This window comes from Pseudochaenichthys georgianus, chromosome 16, assembly GCF_902827115.2.
Source record: "Pseudochaenichthys georgianus chromosome 16, fPseGeo1.2, whole genome shotgun sequence".
NCBI lineage: Eukaryota > Metazoa > Chordata > Actinopteri > Perciformes > Channichthyidae > Pseudochaenichthys > Pseudochaenichthys georgianus.
The window spans coordinates 19,819,593-19,841,726 of record NC_047518.2 but is presented as its reverse complement, the minus strand read 5'-3'; the positions used below and the strand labels follow the sequence as shown (position 1 = coordinate 19,841,726).

Genomic DNA, 22,134 nt, shown 5'->3' with positions numbered 1-22,134 from the left:
GAAGCCAACTTCAGCGTCGTAGTCTACGGTTGGGTAAAAAGTAAAAGTAGTAGTAGTAGTAGTAGTAGTAGTAGTAGTAGTAGTAGTAGTAGTAGTAGTAGTAGTAGTAGTAGTAGTATTAAAATATGAGAAAAGTCAAATGATATGTTTTTGACTTGAGACTAATTTTTCTTCCTTCCTGTATTTTAGAAAAGCAAATATACCCTCCTAATGTGCCCTTAGTTGGGATTGTTTAATTTGATCCATTTAGACATTGTACAAAGCCCCAATGTTACATGAAGTTGTGAAGCAAATCCATAATTTCCATGATGACATGTAAAGCTATACATTTAACTTCCATCAGTTTAAACTAATGGTAATGTTTCAGGAGTGTTTTTCACCGGTAAAACCCAGACAACGTTGCGTTATCATTTCAACTGGAACATTTACGGGAGCTATGCTAGCATACATTTTTGCTAACCTCATTAGCCTATTCTAAAACGTGTTTACCCAGTGAAAAATGACAGCCATTGTTAACATAACGTAAGGCAACACAATACAGAGCCTATCTTATCCAACACATGAGGTAAATTGATAAAAATGTAAAGGTGTTTTATAGAAAGCTCACCTGAACCTAAAATGAATGCAGTCACTTTAATCCTCCATAAACTCAGTGTCGCTTTTTTTCTTATTATTATTCTTCTTCATATTTCCAATTATTACCGCCAATGTAAATGTATTCCTATCCAGTATGCAACCAAAATGTTTCAATTGTGCTATTAAACACATGTAAGTGCCTAAAATGCACACTTCTAAGTCTCGAGGTCCATCTTAAAATACAAGAGGACTGTACAGAAAGGCAGGGCCACATTTCTAAAATGATTAATTAAACAGGAATTGGGAACACCTGGGACCGAAGGACTTGGCTAATTACCCACACCTGTGTTCCAACACTGATTTAAAATAGTTAAAAATAATGTGTATTTTAAGTTATACAATAGCTTTCTAGAGCCCTAACCATTTTCTGTATTCTTAAAGTCATAGAACTATTGGACATTTGATTATTAACACAATTGTATATCCTTATTGGGCAGTTGTACCTTTAATTAGAATCTGTCAATAGCCTACATACAAAACACATAGTCATATGTAATAACAACGGCATTTTGTGTTGTAGTCAAGACATTTATTCATGTTCACCAACACGATTTCCCCCCTTTTTTCCTGTCACACAGAACGATTTTAAAAGCAATGTGTGTTATTTAGAAAAGAATAACAAATTAGAAGGAAAAAAAGATTTAAAAAATACAAATTTCAGTATTCTGAGGAACTGAGCCCCATTTATTTTCCTCAAAGACGGCAAAAAAAGTCCGACATTATACGATTTAAAATAAAAACAATAATCGTGGCTTGATATTGAGTAAGAACCATAGGTAAGAACATGTTTTTATGAACCACACAGCTTCCAGTCTTCCAAGACCCGACCGGACAAAAAGATGTGTTGCAGGCACGAAACATACTACCAATTGAAATACATTGCTTTTAAAATTGTTCTGTTTGACACGGAAAAAAAGGGGGAAATCGTGTTGGTGAACACGAATCAATAGATTAAATGTCGTGACTATAACACAAATTGCCGTGAGACTGGGTTGGTAATAACGACTCTACAATAATAAAAACAAAATAATTACCGTATAAATGCATTTTGAATTATATCATAATAATAATATTGTATACTAATTTATATAGCGCTTTTCAAAATACACAAATACACTTATATCCACAACAGATCTTACCTTAGCAACATGTGGCATTGCCAGCTGTTCAAAAGCACTCTGAATCTTAGCCCGCACTCTTGTGTTCTCACTCAACACTAACTGTAAAGGGAAATATATGATTATGATTATGATTTGTATTCACCGACAATATTTGCTTTGTTGAGAATACTTGCATTCCAACTTCAATCACAAGCTTTTTTTATAGTGTATGTTACATGTTATGCTTTTTAATATAGGCTACATATGAAAAATGACATGGTCCTTACAGTATATTTATTCATAATGTCTTAATATGACCTACTTAAGTTGTATGTATTTGCTAAAGTGTAAAACTGTGTTAAATAGTATCAACCTGTAATCTGTTGTAGTTCCTTTTCAGGGTGTCCTGTCTCTGCTGCAACAGAGCAGCAAATGGTGGTATCTCCAAATTCATCTTTGTCATGCAGTTCGCCTCCCTTATCTGGGTCAGAATCTCTGGGTCAAAGTTTACAAACAGCTCCCCTGTCTGTGGAGACCTGACGAGCAGAGAGGCCTGCAGGCCAACCCGAGCAACCTCCATCTGGGTAGGATGTGTCAAGGTGGGTTGGGTAGTTTAGAGAGGACAGGAAAGAGACAAAGAAAAAGGGTAAAAGGTAAAAATGGTGTCGACATATATAGTATGTGCATGTTGTAGGCCTATTTGGACTACTGTATACATTTTAATGGTACTTATGCATCCCTCTACCTTTTGCATCCAGCTGTGATGGTAGAGCATCTCAAACTCCAACAGGACCATTGCTACCCTGTTAAAGTTCCTAATGACCCTTTTGGCCTCTGGAGTGGAAAGAACACCAGGATGCTGAGCAAGGACAGAATGATAAGGTATTACTTTAGAAGGAAATGCACTGACAATTGCACTGTTAGTTAACAAAAACATTGCATTGGAAAAGACAAAATTCATAGAGAAAGACTTTCAATTGTACCTGTTGGAAGAGATCCATGGGACCCTGGATCCTGCTTGACAGCTGTCGAGCCCACATGATACGACCCGCCACAAGGGGCATGTCTCGACCAATCGGAGGCTCCAGTTTCTGCTTCATGTAGATACGGGAGATCATTTCAATGTCCCGGCCATAGTTCTGCAGAATACGCTGGTACTTCTCATCAATGCCGAGGTCTGGGATGCCCAATCTGTTTTTTAGTGAGCCAGAAAATAGTAGACAGCCAATATTAGAATGCTTTAATACATTAATAGTGAATATAATTAACACTAAAACGGTACTCTAGCAATTACATCCAGAAATACCTTTCTTGTGGCATGACATTTTGACTTTTTATTGCACGAAACACACACATGTAATTATTAACAATTGGAAAATGTCTTAAGATGTGCCAGTAAATTATGTCAGTAAGCCGGTATGCACGGATCCTGGAACAGGCACATCTTTCACATGCAGCGACTATGCAATTATTACACCAGTGTTTAATAACACAACATTTCCACAAAATAAACTGTCTTTTTAGAGTCCTGCTGTGTTTTTCATTTTAGCCATTCATTTAGTACTGGTTTAAAACTGAGATGCGATGTGTACTAAATGTGTAATAAACGATCACAAATTTGTTGTGGAATAGAGAATTTGTTGTTTCTGTACTGAGAACCAGATTGAAAATACTTGTTAAGATAAACATAAATCCTTTACCTTTCAAATTTCTTCAGCACACTCAGAGCTCGCTCTGTATTTTGAATGTTTTCAAAGGTGCTATCCATGAAACTCTTCAGCTGATTCTGGAAGGACCAAAGGAAAAAACATTTTTATTAAAAAGACAGTGAAGTGGAACTTTTGAAATACAAGTGAACATTCCCAGTAATTGCCTAATTAAACTTGTTCTCAGTATGTTGTGGATGTGCAGTGCCTTGCAAAGGTACCAATCATTGTTTTTTTTCTCTTGTTGTAACATTACAACCGGAAATTCAATGGGTTTTGTTTGGATTTGATATTTAGTGCATATTCATGCAAGGCATACAGTAGGTGTGAACATAATGAGCTCAATCCCAATATTGTTCTCTATAACTTCAATCCGAGCAGAGCCCTAATCACCATAATAACAGAAACAATTATGTCTGTGTGAAGGCCTATACATTGCACTGTACCATAGAGAAAGTTGTGTCTGTAATATTTGACTTACGTGTAGCTCAGAGGTGCTTTTGCAGAATTCTTCATAGTCAACATCAAAGTCAGTTCTTCTCTGGTCTAGGAAACTGTAGTGTTTTTTCTTCATGTTCAAAACAATAGCCTATCACACACAAAAACACAGGCATGCAAGCACATTATGTACAACTACTTAGCTTTATAGGCCTTAAACATTTTGCATAATGGTTTTGCTGTAGTTAACCTGAGTTAATAGCTAATATTGCTGTTCTGTTTTGAACTATTCTTGAATATCATTTTCTTGACCAACTGTGGGTCATTATGTTCGCAATCTGTTTGATTAGTCTAGTAGTTAATCAGGGTTTTGAGAATAGCATAGGACAAACAGAGTGCATGAGAAATGTAACACCATATCCTTAAGCTTACCATCAATTATGTATATACTTAACAGTTCACTGTCAACCTCTGTATGCATTTGAATCTCTCTAGTTACTTAGGCCTTGACAGGACGGAATATAATTACATTAGGTAAACTGGAGGACATGCTAAACATTTTCTAGCAAATTTCAAAAATAACTGAACAATACAAGTCAATAGAGTAACTCACATGAAGAACAACTGATGGAGCTGGTTCTCTGTTTTAATTCCATGCAGTTAGTATTGTCATGTTGCTATACAGTGCCAGTACAGTGGTAAAATGTAATGTCTAGCAAATTGACCACTGCATGCTGTCAATACTATGAAAATGGGCCATGCACAAAAGAGGTAAAGACTGCAATTAGAAATTACCTCCCATTTCCCCTGCATTTCTGCAGTCTGTACATCCAAGGAAGCAGAAACAGACAGCTCACATCAATATACTCTCAGGGGAAAACACAATCTGGTTTTGTAAGTATAATGACTGAACACACATTTCCCACAACAAACCAAGACAGTGGCAATGACAAGCGTATAGCCTTAAGATGCTGTTTTAAAAATAATGGACAAATGATATTCTCTCTTTAGCTTGACTGGGAAGAAGTTTCTTTAAGAATTATTTTCTTAAATTGTCAAATCTATTTATTCCTTCAATTATATGCATTTAAGTAATACAATTAACTATGTTACTTCCCTATTTATTAAAGCCTTTAACATTACTAACCTTTCCCAGTCACTCTCAGTGTACCTCTACAATATATATCAACATTAGGCACTCGTTAGAAGTGGCATTTAATCAGTTAATGGAATGTCGCTCAGAAATATCTTGAGAATAATCTGATACCCACTTGAAACCTGGTGGCCATTATCTCCAGTCCTTCTATCTTAGAGTCCTGCAGGGCAGAGTAGGTAGAAATGGTGCTGAACATCTCTAGGATCTTGTTGAGTCGTCGCTGGAATGTGTCAAACTTCCCAAAAATGTACATCTCACTGAAGTCGAACTGTCTCTCTGAGGGAGTCTTTTCCAACTTCTCCTTGGTTTTATGGAAATACCGCTGATACTCCTGCAGCACACGGGTTGACATGAGCAAAACGGTCAACTCTCATTTTCACCCATCCATAGAATTACGATATTTGGAAGTTTGCTAACGTTCCTAACATTATCTCTACCAAGTAATATATTCTGTGGTGGCTTTCAACAACAAATTGAATGATGACACATTACAGTTTATCATGTCCTATGTCAAATAATATTTTCTATTCTTATATAACAACAAGTAAAAATGGACTATGCTGCAAATAAAGCACATTTGATAACATGGACACAGAAAACTATGAGAGATCAATGATTAACATTAGATATGATGGATTACATGTATATCGATAAGCAGTACCTGGTTTAGGTGGATGGCAGCTTTTATTTTGTCAGCTACAACTTGTTGAGGCTGGTCCCATATTGAATTAGAGCTGATATTGGTGATGTAAGCTTTGCAGGCTGTGATCATCTGGTTTGTCACCTGTAGGCATTAATGTGTTTGTTAAAATAAAATTATTTGTTGACACTTACAATTTAAGATTATACATGTTCCTACTGTATAGTAGCTAAATGATAGTTCACCATGAACACGGTTGTCAAAAGACAAAGAAGCATTTAGTGCAATAGTGTTGCATAGTGGTCCATGTAACATCCTGTGTTTATACTCTGTGCACGACACGTCTAATATTTTACAAAGGAGCCACTCATTTGTTCTCTTGGATGTTATACATGGATATTGTTAGGTAATTTTTGTTTTTCAACTCTTGATTGATTCAACAATTCCCTTTTTATGAACCAAACAATAAATGTGTCATTGTTTCATTTTGTTTATCCATATAAATCTGAAAAACACAGATCAGAGGGGGAAATGAAGACAATATCCAGACTGTAGGCACACAGTTTTGCTAAATCACTTTGTGTATGACAATATAATCCACATCCACTTCAGTATTGTTGCATTTTTCAGAATAGCTGCCACCCTACCTTGACAAAAAGTGACGTAATCTTTTCCGATGTGTTATAGTAGCGAGAAATACTGTGAATCATCATGATGGCATTGATCAGACCAGGGATTGCATCCACCATTGAAACCTGAGATGAGACACAAATGAAAGCCAGTGAGTGTCCGTAAAGCTTATTATGTGTCCTTGCACAAACAGAACATTGAACAGTGTTTGCGTCACCGGCCATTTATAGAACAGACCATTACAGCTTTAAAAGATTCAAGTGTTTTTCTTACAGGGTCACTGTTGTAGAGAGGGTCACAAAACTTCTCCAGGCTATAAAGATACTTGACATTGTCTTTGGCCTCGTTGGCTGAATCAGTTATCCTGGAGTCCAGTTCTCGCCACGACTGCACAGACAAACCACACTTAGTGCATTTAACAAATATGAAACACAGATATTTAGGACAGAAGACAGTTTGGCAGAGTTTATTATTGTCCTATAAAGCAGCAAAATAACAAAACCCTAATTTCTGACCTTTATGATTTTAGATTTGGCCATCAAGAGAACTCCCAGTACAGCCTTAACATCGGGGCTCTTGAGTTGGTCCAGAAGGTAGTTGAAGCGTGACATTCGTTTCTTCCAGTGGTCCAGCTCAGCTCGAGGGCCAAGGTCATCGGCCTCCTTCCTCAGCTGGTCACTCTCAGCTAGAACCTGCAAAAGATAAGGACTTTAAATCGACTCACTGTTAAGGCAACATTTCTGCACTTCAACCTTTTCTTTATTATTCAATATTGTGTGCTGCTAAAACACTTAACGATGCTTCAATTTTTTTTATTTGATAAAGATTAAATTGTGCATTTTCCCTGCCTGAGCACTTTGCTGCTTTTCAGGATGAACATGAGTATCAAGCATTTGTTGCTCCAGCTTAATGGAATATTTAGAACATATCCAGTCATATATTTGGCCAAAACTCCACACATTAAGATTTTTCAAGCCAACTTTGATCACAAGCAACTCTGCTGCACAATAAGGGAGTTCAACATATAGCAAGCAAGCACAGCAAGTTTGGGTATAGTACTGTACATCATGAGTTTGAGGATAACATCTTACCTGTTACCTACAGTAACACCTCTCACCTGTTCTATTTGTTTGATCCAGACTTTCATGCAGGCCTCTATATTTTCTGTGGTCTCTGTGCTGTTGGCTGCTGCCACGTAGTCAGATGGGCCTTTCAGCACCCGCAGGTCAAATGTGTCACACACCTTCAACGTAACCTGGAAGCAAGACATGACATTGTTTTGTTGTGGTTTCTAAAGTTGTTTATTTTGTTTGTTTTTCGTGAATGTAATGGAAAAGAATAGCCTGTAGTCAAAGCAGGCTGCTTTCAACTATTTTATTTATTTTTGAAGTGTCTTACTGCTTCAATGAAACACATTTCTATGATGAAAAAGGTTGACAGAAGTTCAAACAGCCTTTACTCAGCTAAATTAATCCAAGTAATTATGTATTTGTATGTGTTTTTGCTAAGCAACATCCTAATTACTGTCATGGGTTTGATGTCTGGGCAGTGCACACATATGTAATTTAGCTCTTGACTAAAGTCAAATGCATTTAGTAGTATTTTTTGGCCGTTTCTCTCAAAATTGTAGCAGAATATGTTACTAACCTTTTCTTGCAGGCTCTCCTGTGCTCCAGCCAAAACAGACACAAAGCCTTCCAATGATGCTATGAAGTCCTGTTTGATGGCCTGGGCCTGGGGACTGGCAGGCTCCCCCCAGCCGTGGTTCATCTTTGACAGTGTAGGGATGAAGATCTCTGAGAGCAACTGCTCCACACTTTTTAACAGACCCCCCTCTGTTGTGTCCAACATATTAAAATTGACATCCTAAAAAGAGATAGAAAGGGGCACAATTACCAACATTTTACTGACTTAAAAAACTCTAAGATACCGCCGTAACCCTGGTTCTGTTATAGCGTATATGTACATCACAAAGGGGTATACACCTCTGCATGTGTGAGTGTTCTGGACCTTTTTCCTATTTGTAGAATCTTGTAAATGTGACGTTAGGCACAACCTGCAGATGGACAGAAATGTCCCTAAATGTTGCTTTATTCCTATAGTGAGCATGCAGACACAGGCTATAGCAATTGCCTCTACCAACCAGTGGTTAAGGGGATGCTTGTCAATTAAATGTGCCTCTATGTGAATTAGACAACAATACTTAACATTGGAAATCCTCTAGTCCTGTCCATAGATGCACATAATTCCTACTGGACATACAGATGAGGTAAATTGCGGGGGAAAGAAAGCCATCATCTCTATTTGGGAACCCAACAGTATTGGGTTGATTTGGAAAAATAAGTGTGCTTGGTCGCAGTATAACCTTTGGGCTCCCCACAGCAAACTGGGTACCTTCCAGAAGCACTGAGATTGCATTGTGATCAGTACATTCTAAAACAGGACGGCTGTTTCTTTTTATGAAAGCACCTTAATATATAACTGATTTGAAGGTTCAAAAGTTGACCTGCTAATGATGACTGGTAACTCCAATAATAGGGAAATCTGACAGTGTCTATAGCCATCAAGCACCACTGACAATAGCATATCTAATGTGACATGCAAACATAGCCGCAAGATAAAACTCGAGATAGAAATGCCTTCTTGTGATCCTGAAGATCATGCACAAATGAAGGATAACTGCAAAGATGCAATTGAATAGTATGGTCTAAAACAAACACTTGCCATTTGCAATTGTAAAGTGAAGCTCCGGTGGATTTTATATTGGGTTTTTAATGTGTAATTCCGTTCACATTTTTGATAATTATAACATTTGCTTTACATACATGTATAATAGGCTTGTTTATTTAAGGTAATATATTCAAATTATTTTATTATTATTATTATTTATTGGTAACACTTATTTCAGACATAGCATGTACAATCCAAAAGTGGGCTTGAAAATGCAGGCGTGCACAAGCACACATACACACACACAATGTGGGTGTCATGTAGCCGATACGGCTGTTTATCAGTGGTTGTCAGGAGCTTTGCTGCTCTCAGCAGGTGATCAGCAACAATCAATAGACACACCTGCCTGTGTTATCAGAGTGCTATTGTTTCCCTTTTGTCCCACTAGCTCTTGATGACTAGAACATATCTTAGACAAGGGAAACCATGTTTTAGGGCTCAAAAAGAAATCACTGCCAAAAGAAAAAGGGAATCAATCTTTTTTTTCTTTCAGGTGAAACTTGCATCTTTCATTACAGTGTAGGAATCATTCTGGTTGATTTTGTCATTCAAGTAAACTACATATTAGTAGGTGCCACAGTAAAAAAAAAAATAATAATCTAACCCTGATCATCAAGACTTTATTGTTACAATTCTAGAAGGGTAGAGAGTCCCTTACTCTGTGTATGTTCTCAGAGGTGATTGCCTTAGAAGTGTTGGCTCTGGTGAAGAAGACACACACTCCGGTCAAAGCTACATCCCTCCCGTCTGTCACAAACACTTTGGACTTTTTGCTGCGACCAGGCTTCTGGGCAACAAGCTGGAAGGGCACAGGGGCTTCTGCTGCTGCTGCTGCTGCTGCTGCTGCAGAAACAAAGGATTGCACATAGAAACAACACAAGGTATCATCACAAAGCTTGACTTCTCACTGTAGCACTAATACTTAGCAATTTGCATTTTCTCAGTACTGCCATGATTGTTTTTGCCAACATAACTTGATTAATACAGGGACAGCATTTCAACTGTATATGTTAATAACAATTAGATATATTCTTCACATTTCATACATTTTTATAAATGTTGATATTAAACTTTCACATGTTACCTGCTTCAACTGGCTCAATGTCCTGATAGAAGAACATGAGGTGTGGAAGACCCTCAGCCACAAAGAATTGCTCCATGCGTTCAATCTGAGAAAGATGAAAATAAATGTTCAGCTTATCATACAAAACAGTTCCCAAGACCTAGAGACATTGTGTTTCTATTTGAGCCCTTAGTGTAAATGCAAAGAAAGGCTTTCAAGGTTACTGTGTTTTTTTAAATATAAAAGCTTTACAACTATACAGGGTACCTGATTTCCCTCCAGTGTGGCATCTTCCACATCAGATTTCTCCAGTCCCAGGCATGAAGCCACAATGCTGAGGATGTAGTCATGTCTTCCGTCTAGCTGGGCCCGCTTAGCTTCACGTTCCTCTTTCAACTTTTGCTAAACAAAACACATAGAAGATTTTGATTTGTATCGAATAAACGATTGTCATTAAATGTCTCAATGCAATATGTTTGGAAAAAATACTCACTGGCAATAACAAAAGCCACACAATGAGAATAAGCCATCACAGGAGAGTGCACAAATAAATCACCACAACATTTGTAGACATCATTTAAATGAAGTCCACTTAAAGATCCACACTTGTGTACAGTTTCAGAATGAGCAATAGAAAAAAGAAACTTAAATGAAGAAGCCTCCCCATACTGTCATTACCCAGTATCCATCCATACTGTAGCCAACACAATAATGACAATAATGTCATTTAAGATTTCCAAATGTACATCAAATGTACAATGTGTTTACATTTCTCTCCTTACAGAAGCACCCATCCAAAGTCAGCAAAATGCAGGTTTCTGTAAATAGATCAACAAACAGCACAACTCATTTACAACAGTTAACAAGCATAGCTTGTATTTAGGGTGGTAGGAGAGTGAAATGAACCACAATGGGTTGCCAGGTTACGCTGCTTAGTAACACTGGACAAGGTCCGCGAATAATGAAACCAAGTGCCAGCTGCAAGATGGATTTAAATTCTCTCATTTACCCTTCCTTCTGTTAGCCAGGAATATTTTGTATTATGGCAAAAACACTTCTCTCATTGACGTCAGCATGGTCAGACACTCTTTTACAAATAAGCAGTAAACATCCGACTGGGCCTTGCCAAAAATAGAACCCTTAGGAGCTAGCTATTTTATATACCTGTCTGTTTGAACAATCGCTAACAACTGGATTAAACTTTATCATTATGAAATACATATGAACTCATCTAACTTCCCTCTCATCATGTCTCTCCTCTTCCTCTCTCCTATATCCTTATATGGATATATGTTTTTCTTTCTTGCTAACCTAAACTGGCTGCAAACGTATGTGTCAGTCATGCTGCATACAGCATTCTTCCTGGGTGAGTCCCTTGAGCTTGTATCAAGAATCAGATTTGAAAAGAATAGATGTAACAGATTAAGGGATAGTAGTTCAGAAAGAAACCTCACTATAGTCTAAAAGAACAAAAGAGGAATGATGCAAAATCCAAAAGATAGTAAGAATGAAATGAAGCAACAAAGGAAGACATACATGGTCAAAAACAGATAAGGATGTAAAGAGCTAAGGAAAAGGATGAAACTGACTGAATCCCAAAAGAAAGACAAAGGGAGAGAGATTGTGATCGTAGTTGTGCAAAGCGAGAAAACTGCAGGGAAGGCAAGAGGGCTGGAAAAGTGGATTTGGAGCTGAGAAAATGAGATAAACTCTATGAGAAGTCAGGCGGTTTGAAGTTTAAATTTGCATTATCATATAGACAGGGGATTTGATGTGAAGCCATACTGAGGTGGAGTGCTCATTATGTGTGTGTCAACAAGGTTAGTGAAGGCAGCATCACATTAGTCCTTTAGCAGCCTCCAAAGAGACCAGACCATAACAACATTGACTTTTAAGTTATTATAGTGAAACAAGGAAAATAACAAGTGGTGTCCTTTGCTATCAACCTGCCTCAGAAACACAAAACAAACGCAATCTGCAGAATTATTAACTTTCTCAGAAACCATGGTAATATTTTCACTAACAAACTTCCCTCAGGAACAGTGGGTTCAGTCACAGGTCACTTCAGCTGATAGCAGGGTGGTTACTGAGCACACAGCACTGCAGGCTTGAAATGTACTCTGATTTCACAGTTAGTCAATTCAAACATGAACTTCTTTTTTTCAGACCTCATATTGGAATTGGTGCTCTGCTATAGTATAGCTACTCCTACATTGACAGCACACTTTTTATTTCTTGACTGGTGATTTCATTTCAAGATCCATAATCTTCATATTTGACTTTCAAAATGAGAAATGATTATACTGAGCAGGTGTATTTGATTTGCACACTCAATTTTGAAACAGATGTGATGCTTCCAAAAGCTTTCTTTACTTAAAAAAGAAATACACCAATCTTTCAAAGGTACATTTTATATTTAGATAAGCTGCAATACACCACTACAGAACTCTTAAAATAAAATAAGAGTAAAACACATTACAACTAAACACCAAACTTGTAAAAGTATCTGGAGATACAGTACACACCCAACCGCTGACTTCATGGGTACCCCAAAGAGAAAGTGGGCTAAGCCATCAGTTGCTGGGCGACAAGCCGTTTCACACCTTATCTCTGCCTTTATTTCAAATTGTGTTATCAGCCACCTCAGCCTTCAGCTTAGAGACTAACAATGCAGACACAATGCAGTGTGGTGCTGATTCTTCAAACTAGTCATTGCTGAATGCAATACACAAAACAAAGAAGCCAACAAAACCCGCCTAAACACATAAACGCATAAACATAAACACAACCCCCTTTAGTTATTCCCCTAAAACAGAAGCCAGCACTGACAGCCCTCTGTAATATAATCTGCAACATTAATAGCTTTCAGAAGCAAACAAAGCCCAATCCTGAGATAAACTTTGGTGAAACTGACAATCCCCATAATAAACACAATGTGGTTTTAGGAATTAAAGAGAACAACAGCGATTACAATAATGCACAGCAGGACAATTTGGCAGGGATGGCTGATAACTTGTCTTATATTTGTTTAGCAACCTGCCAAATACACATAAAATGATTTAGCTCATTTTAATCCAAATAGCACATGGTCAAAGTAAACAAAGTAGTTGTAGATTATGTTTCGCACCTATTTATTCCCATTTTTTACTTTGAAAAAGAAAGATGCCATAACATGGCTTTATACATCAAACTGATGTAGATGGATAAGCTAACATTGGAGTGAAAACTCAAATGAAACCCCAACAAAAACAACAACAATGCTCCATGACTTCTTACCTGAATGAGTTTTGTAACCGTTTGTTTCCAGAGCTGCTTTCTAAACACCTGCGACATGTCAGCTGCTCACCTCTCAGACTCAAAGCATTCTAAAGTATATCTTCTGAGCTGCTATCACCTTCTCATCTACATCTTCTCAGGGGAGCTGTACACTCTTATCCTCAAAGTGAGTCACCCTATCAAGTTGTCAGTGGTAACCAGTCAGCCAGCTGAGCTTAGGTATGTCTGCTTTATGTTTAATGCCCATTGCTGTCATTGGTGCAACAGTATTCACAGCCATGGTGGTCAATATAAAATTGTTCAAACAACCTGAGAGAAATTAGCAGTCTGTGAGCTATACATCACACACTCAACTGTGAACACCTATACTGTATGGAGAGTAAGAAAGGACTAACAGTGACAGGTGGTCTTATATGTATATATGGCCAATCCACAAACATGCATGAATGTGAACACATTAACACACAGGCACATAATGAGCACACACTTCAGCTATCACTGCTCCAACAGGACAGAGTAGCAAACAATAAGATAGCAGGACATTTTGTGAGGTGTGTGTGGCAAATTGGAAAACTAGATAAAATACATGCTTCAGAGTGAGATGGATACTTACTGTGTCACCTGATCACATATATATTGATCTAGATCAGGGGTTCCCAACCTTTTTTCCCAAGGGCCCCCCCAAATGACTCCTGTTGGAAGTTGCACACACACACACACACACTTGGGGGGGAGGGGGGGCGCGCGCAACAGCGGTATATCAAGTTTAAAAGTCTCACAAATGCTACAACTACTCTCACAAACTGGGTGAATGTGAAGTATTTTGTTAAAGGAGGATGAAAGCGTAATTAAGGAGCACTATTGAAGTGACTTTGATGGTTATTGGACTCATTGGACTGGATTAATTCATTTGGATTCCCGCTGTATGAAGAAATTAAAGGAAGACGATTTTGCCGTTGTGTTTATGTGGATTCAAATGTCATGAAGAATCTACAAAATGGAGTAGACCGAGGGTGCGCGCCCCCCAGGTTGGGAACCACTGATCTAGATAATGGACTAATCATGGACTAATCTTTGCTAAAAACATACAATTTAAAATGTACACTTAAAGGTTTTTTTCTTTTTTAAATGATAATATAAAACATACACACATTTCCAATTTAGTTATTTCATGTGAAAGTAAAGAACAGCCTATATATTGTTTTTTGAATGGTTAAAATTACTGTGAATTCATAGAAAACTTTTAGATCTGCATTAAGAGCAATTTCACTGACTTTTACTTTCTTATTTCTTCCGTTTTCTTTTACATTTGATGATACAGTAGGGTACTAAAAGAGCAAAACCCATGGTAATGCCCCAAAGGCCCGAATGACTGATCCGACCTCACACTGTCATGCCTACTACTTATAGTGCACAAATTATGTAATGTCTCGCTCGCTCTGGATGGTCACTTATATGAAAATTCATATCTTACCAAAAACATCACCTACAGTATATCTGAATCAAAGTGTGTGTGTTCAAATATTTGTCAAGTTGGCAGGTCATGGAGGTTTTTTTCAGAGCTGCTGTAAATTAGTTCTGATATTATTTTCATCAAAAGATGTTTCAAATCATTTTACTTTAGGCTTTTTAATGTAGTTAATTCAGCGAAAAAGTAGAACTTCTTCACAGTTTGCTGTATTTTTTCACAATACATTTGTACTAAAAGGAGGCTGTCATTATTACTATAAGATGTGAGAAATCATCATAACCTACAGCACATTTTCAAAAAGGCTGTCTTTCTGAGCTTGTACCTTCCTTCCTTCCTTCCTTCCTACCATCTTCTTGAACTTTTCTGTCAGCCACATTTTGATACAAACACATCAGTTGTTTACTGAGTCTTGACACATTAATGATGAATTACGTTTGTCCCTAAGTAGATAGCCCGGTTGTTTGTAACTTCAGAAGTCTTGGGTCACCTTACCTTGTTGTGATAGTCTGGTTTAAAATGCAGCATCGTCGGGCTTTCAGTCTGACACTTCTTTTCAAGTAATTCCACCCTCTTAATAGGCTTTGCTTTTCATGACATTGGAGAATTATAGTTTCCAACAAAGACGACAAGAAAGAGAACAAGCGGCTTTGCTGCAATCAGCCTTCTTATTTGCCATGTGAGAAAGGTTAGTGCCCTGAAATTATGAGAGTGTTGCTCCTAAAAGGGGACTGCTATCCAGATAATGCGGTGTTGGATGACCATCTCTCTGTAAGGTATCAAAGGCCTGCTCTCGTCTTACACGTCTATTATAACAATGGGGTGAAGAGACAGGGATGGGGATGAGACGGCGGTGGGGGGTGGTTTGTGGAAAGGATGTTGATGTAATACACACAAGAATCACACAACAAGAGTAAACAGAAAAACGAACTAATAAAATATATAATTTCTCATTGTATGAATTTAAAGAATGACCTTATACAGTAGCAAGAACGTTATCGACCTAATCCTTCACTAAAGCTTCACAAACTAAAAATCTCTTTGACAATGTTTTACCATTGCATGCTAACTAATTGATACTAGTCATATAGTCACTGCTGAATATAACCATTGAATAAAACAACCAATTTGAGAAAGATATCTTGGGCTGTCTTTTTTGACATTATATAGATGAAAACAAATTATCAGGAAAATAATAATTGATAGTAGAGCATACAATAGTCATTCATTGCAGCTTTAGGAAGACCTTGTTCATTCAACCAGCACTCACACACACACACACACACACACACACACACACACACACACACACACACACACACACACACACACACACACACACACACACACACACACACACACACACACACACATCAATATGAACAATTCCATTAGCTTTTACTGTGGCATCCAGCAGATGAGAAGCAGAGCTCCCTCCATAAGGATCAGACTGACGGTTTGATAAGGAAGAAATGAATGCGAAGCTTTTCATTTAAAAGCAGATGAGTCATCAATTTTTCACTATGCCATGAATGATTTTCTGAGTTGAACTGTCTGGTTTGGAGCTGCCATGAAACAGGAGAGTGACTCTAAATTATAAATGAGGGGTTGGTGAGATGTGAGAGAGAAAGACAGAGAGAGGGAGCCTGACAGAGAAAGGTCCACTGGTTTCCCAGAGGATGCTTGCACTGACACAAACACGGAGAGAGCTTTTTTAAATCCATTTTAAAACTACACCAGGTTGTACTCTAACATGTCTCAGGGGCTGTAACTGCTTTTAGGGCGTCACATTCTGACCTGCACTGTTTCTCCTGGACATCTATTTAGTTCAAAACACTCCAGGGTGCCATTAAACCATACAATACAATTATCCCAATAGTATCATTGTTTTGTTTATTGCCTGTGTTTTATTCAGTCTAAATTGTATAGGTATACTTAAATAAAATGGAAATAAGGAAGATAAGCATATCAATGTACTGTTCGTGCTGGGTCCTTCCCATGAGAAAGGCAGTTAAGTTACTGGTAAATCGTGTGCCAATTCCTAACATTGATATAAACTTAATTATACTGAGACAAATTCTTACTGTTAATTTACAACATTTTCAATTCCCATCGATAAAGAGCACTAGAAATTAAACTCCATAACAGCTACATAGTTTTTATTTTGTTAAACCCCTAGATGCACGAGTGACTGGACCCCACACTCTTCCATAAGTGGGTCTAAACAGACCCGTATTAGAATAATATGTGTCTTTATCCCATTTTGGTTAAGAAAAATCACTTGTATGATATTTAGTAGTATATGTTGGTTCTAGTGGCGAGCCGTGACTTTTATACCTAGGCCCTCTGACCCCCCTTCCCTCGAAAAAAAAGAAGAGATATTACGTCACAGCGTATACTTCAGCGGAATATCACAACAGTCGCCCGGGGTGCAAAACGCATCAATGACAGCGACACTCTACCTAACAAAACACCATTTATATAAACACCTATCATGACAGGGCACCCACAGCCAAGTAACAATTACAAATGAATTAAGTCGGCACGGCGGCCCACATTGAAAATGACTTAGGCCTACCTTTGATGATCAAATCACTTAAACACAAAGTCCATCCTCCTGTCCTTTTGGATGAAGCACTTGCGGGTCATTCAGCTGATCCTTTGCAGTTTATCATTGTAACTCAATCTTGAAAATGACTTGATTAATAGGCTAAGTTTGCAAACGATGTCATCACTATCACTGAAGTGAGCCATCATGAACGAACTTATTCGAAAATAATAAAAGTAGGGTAGACATGTGGATATTATCCGGCTGAACAAAACGTGCATTTATCTAACAGGTTCGTTTTCCACAGACCTTAATTCAATCTATTTTCCAAAATCCTATGGAGAAATCCCATTGCTTTCTGTCGAGGGAATCCGAGCGAAGCTTACTTCCGGGTTTTAGGACGCGTCACTGCACCACAGCGGGCGGAACTAGTCATAAAGTCCACGAAAATAAAGCCCGCCCATTTAGAGGGAAGATATGATTGGTTAATTGTACTGTCATTTGACATTACTCGCCCTCTGTGAATGTAGAGAGGGACCAACAAGCTCTCCCGTCTTCACATAACTCGCAGAGACGGCATTTAACCCTTCACATTCCAACAGAAACTGAACAGGCAGATTCGAAGGATTTATTTCTTTGGAAATATTATTTTAAATACAATGAAATCAAGTTATTTTGGTAAAACTAATGAAAAATGTAACAACAAAAAAATATTTGTGTTTTTTTTTTTTATGTTTTCAAATATTATTTTATAGAATATTTTAGGCCCTCACAGAGGGCCAAGAGGGCCCTGACGGCTCGCCACTGGTTGGTTCACTTTAGAAATATTTTATATTTTAATTTTTTACATTTGTTTTACATTTTGAAAAAAACGTTTTGAACATATTGATGCAAAGATCTCTGCTATTCTGAGACCCTCGCAGTATTCCAGTCCCTTTTCAAAACTCATCTCTTCTGCTCTTGTCTTCTCATAGTCACCCCCCTCCCCATCAATCCATGCTGGTTGATTAAGTTTGATAGTCCTATACCCCCCACCCTAACCTTCCCTTATGTTGTAAAGCGATTTTGAGTCCTTGAAAAGCCCTATAAAAATAGAATGTATTATTATTATACTGACAGGTATCAGATCTTGCTGTGTAAAATAATCTTCCTGAGAGGTGTCACTTGTGATGTAGTCTGCATGGTCTACAGTGAATATATTCCTGACAGCCACAGGTGATAAGAATCATAGGATTCCATAGAAAATGCATGCGGGTCATGTTTGACTCACTTATGGAAGCTTGGGGTAATAATACAAAAACTACAATTTCTTAAAATGTAAATTGAAAATGTGAATGACATGATATCCAAAACATGTTTTTTGAGGAATAGCTGGAATATGAAATGATAAAAAAAATGTAATTACAAAGATACTTCAAGAAAACCACCTCACGGGTCCAAAAAGACCCACTTATGGAAGCTTGGGGTAGTAATACAAAAACTACAATTTCTTAAAATGTATAAAATGTAAATTTGAATGGCATGATATCCAAAACATGTTTTTTGAGGAATAGCTGGAATATGAAATGATAAAAAAATGTAATTACAAAGATACTTCAAGAAAACCACCTCAACGGGTCCAAAAAGACCCACTTGTGCATCTGGACGTATAACTTCACAACTTCATACTATACATTTTATATTTAATTTAATATGCCATTGCTTGCACACTTAATGTAAGTTATATCCTAGTTTTATATTGTGTTAACTGTGAATTGGCCCTTCAATAGTGTTTTATTTGTCAGATAATTTACAGATTTTTATCTTCACGGTCAACTTTATACTCACTTCTGTTTTATTTATATTTTTGAAAAGTTAATATTTTATAATGTTTATTCCCTACTAATTTTGATTTCAAATTATGTGAAATGCCTTGTTTTGTATGCTGCTGCAACGAAAACATTTCCCAATTTGGGATCGATAAAGTGAATCTTACCTCATCCACCCTTTGAGGCTCATCTGAAAGTAGGGCTACTTTACACTGACATCTAGTGGGCGGAGGCCCATAATGCAGTCATCACAAAGTACAGTGCATGGGTTGCTCCGCCTATCGTTGACTGCTGCTGAGCCTAATGGTGTAGTGGTTCTCAGAGCAATTAACAGGGTTTAAGGGGCTTACATTGAAAATGAAGTGCAGATTAATTCCTACACTTTTTTCACATAATAGGTAAGGGAATTCTGATGTAACGTTTCACTCTCTCCAATCATGTCATGCTTTTTTTAATAAGCTACACCTAGCTGTGTTTAATAACTATGCTAAACGAATTAATTAAACTATATTGGGAAACTGAAAGTGGTAGAAGAAATAAAAGAAATGTTGAAATCATTTTGTTTTGAATATGTTTATGGCTTATTATGTCTAGCATTCCAGTTTGGTGTGTACAAATGCTTGTTTTGAGGAGCACACAAATAAACAATGTTACTGGTTAGAGACATAGGCTTTTAGTTGGGATTGTAGTTATCATTTCTCTAAATGCTTATCAAAAACAAAAAAACAGGACAAAAAATATAACTGATGTTTAAAGAAGAAGGAAGGAAAATATACATTTAGAATTGTGACTGCATATGTACAAGCTCCATTAATACAACACCATTAAACAAATATTTCAGAGAGAAAACAATATTAAACATAATGCACATTTGCAGATTCTATTTCAGCTCAAAGCAAACAAAACTGATCTTAAAACAATAAAAGGTAGTGTATTGTTACTCAATACTCAAAGTCACGCTCACACTCACTGAGGTCTCTCGTGGCCAAATGGACACGAGTTTATTGCTTTTTTTCAACGCCTAATATTTATATAACTTAATATTTAGGTGAGAAACTCAGAAGATTTTCATCAAATGTTTACAAGTGTCACGATTTCATGATCAAAGATTACCTGCATCTCCTTCAGTGACTCCCCTGGGACAGAAGTTTGGGTGGGTCTGTTCCTGTAGCTGATTTTGACGAGTCGAGAGATTAGGGACATTCCTTCACAGAAATGCGTCCTCTATTAACAAACTCCATCCGCGTCAAATATCCTAGGTTGATTATACAGATCACAGATTTCTGAAATGAGTTGTTCTGGTTTGAGTGCCTCCAAACATGTTCCCAGTGCAGGCTCCCCTATGTTGTTAGAGGTTACCAAGGTAACGAGAAAAATCGTTAAAAGGGTAAACTGGGTAATGGGCCGGTCCCGAATGAAACGTAGACAGTTCATTGGTTACTTTTATTTCCAAGGAAGTTTTTCAAAATACAAAACAAAGCCGGAATTGCATGAATATTTAACGTAGCCTGTTGACAGGGAGACAGCTGGAGGACCACCAACAATGGCCATGGAATCTGTTCCAGTTGTCGGGGCAGAAAAGCACATTTAAAGGCAGGTCAGCTTTGGTTAGGCCTACTTGTTTTCTAGACAACGCCAAATGTGTGCTATTTTGAAGGCCTATTTCAAACTCCTCGTTCTAATATTGTTGCCGCCAGCCATAGCTAGCTAAACATTCAGCTTTGTTAACGTTATTGTCAGCAATTATAGCAAAAGGCTAGTTTTTACAAAGGTCGCGAGGTAGCTGAAATAGCTTAATTAACGTTGCTTTATCCAAACGTTAGTACCCCATGTGTGTGTTCGCCTGTCTTTTTTTGGTTGTTTTTTATTTATTTGTTTAACAAGAGTGAGTTATTCTTTTTTTTTAAAACCCATTTTGTTCTGAGTTAAGCTACGAGTCTTATTTTAAAACTATGACCAGGCCTAATTTATCCCAGGTGTGCCTTCTGATTGCCCAGCTGCATTAATGACACTTATGATTACAGAAGCTGCTAAAGAGCCATCCATTTATGATGTGGGGCATTTCTTTATTGGATTTTCAACGTATTTCATTGTTAACCGTATTGTTAGGTTTTCCTTTATGTGGAGTAAACGAGACAAACTGAAGTCAGTGTAATAGATGACTCTTTACCTGCCTGGAGCAATGTGTAAATACCTCCACTAGATGGCAGCAGTGTATTGTTCGTACATAAAGGAAGCTGCAACTGTCAGGAAGAACTGGGTTAGATTTGTGGGGCAAATGACCTCACTCTAGCATCATCTTCCTCACTAAAATGAAGAGAGCAATCCTCCTCCTCCGTCGTCGTCATTATCTCCCTCGAATCTGCTAAAATACGATTAATCACATGCGCAAAATAAATAAAACCGTTGTAAACTACTTGCAATTTTGCAGCAGCATAGGCCATAACTGTAGGGAAGCTAAATAATGCATTCACCAGAACTCAATGGCCTCATGGGAATACGAAACTCACGTTTCTGCGAGAATTCAGTCAGGGGCCCAAATAAGAACCTTACAAAATAACAGCTAAACAGCTACTAGTAGCTTACACATAGGCTATAAGAAAAAGCATGATGTTTGTCGACATGACACCACATCCCCCATCTGGACATCTGGGCTTGAGCTGTTAAGGCATACAATCCTGAGGAATGACTCCCACGCAGCCCGCATCAGCACCGCAGTGAGTGACGCTGGGGCTGCTGATGTGCTGTGGCGCACACTCAATTTGGGTGGCGCACAATGCACCAAAACTCTCCGAAACGGAATCCCAGGATATCCCACCCCCACCCACCACTCCTTACGGAATAGCCCTCCTCCCTCAGTCCTCCTCCCCTCCTCTTTTACCTCCGCCTTCTCTCACTATCACCCCCATTCCTCCGCCTCCCCTTCCTCACGTCC

The 22,134-nt window shown here is 37.9% G+C and overlaps 1 protein-coding gene across 1 annotated transcript in view; it reads right to left on the bottom strand.

Moving 5' to 3' along the window:
* The window catches only part of dnah5 (dynein, axonemal, heavy chain 5), a 143,143-nt gene extending 122,621 nt beyond the window's left edge, over positions 1-20,522 (bottom strand). Inside the window, 17 exon segments of the mRNA XM_034102114.2 lie at positions 1,776-1,856; positions 2,110-2,316; positions 2,482-2,595; positions 2,720-2,927; positions 3,437-3,522; positions 3,924-4,031; positions 5,152-5,367; positions 5,698-5,820; positions 6,324-6,431; positions 6,580-6,693; positions 6,822-6,998; positions 7,424-7,561; positions 7,954-8,172; positions 9,695-9,879; positions 10,121-10,205; positions 10,367-10,501; positions 20,313-20,522. Of these exon segments, the coding sequence (XP_033958005.1) occupies positions 1,776-1,856; positions 2,110-2,316; positions 2,482-2,595; positions 2,720-2,927; positions 3,437-3,522; positions 3,924-4,031; positions 5,152-5,367; positions 5,698-5,820; positions 6,324-6,431; positions 6,580-6,693; positions 6,822-6,998; positions 7,424-7,561; positions 7,954-8,172; positions 9,695-9,879; positions 10,121-10,205; positions 10,367-10,501; positions 20,313-20,402 (2,394 nt within the window). The 5' untranslated portion in view covers positions 20,403-20,522.
* Positions 20,523-22,134: the final 1,612 nt, after the last annotated feature.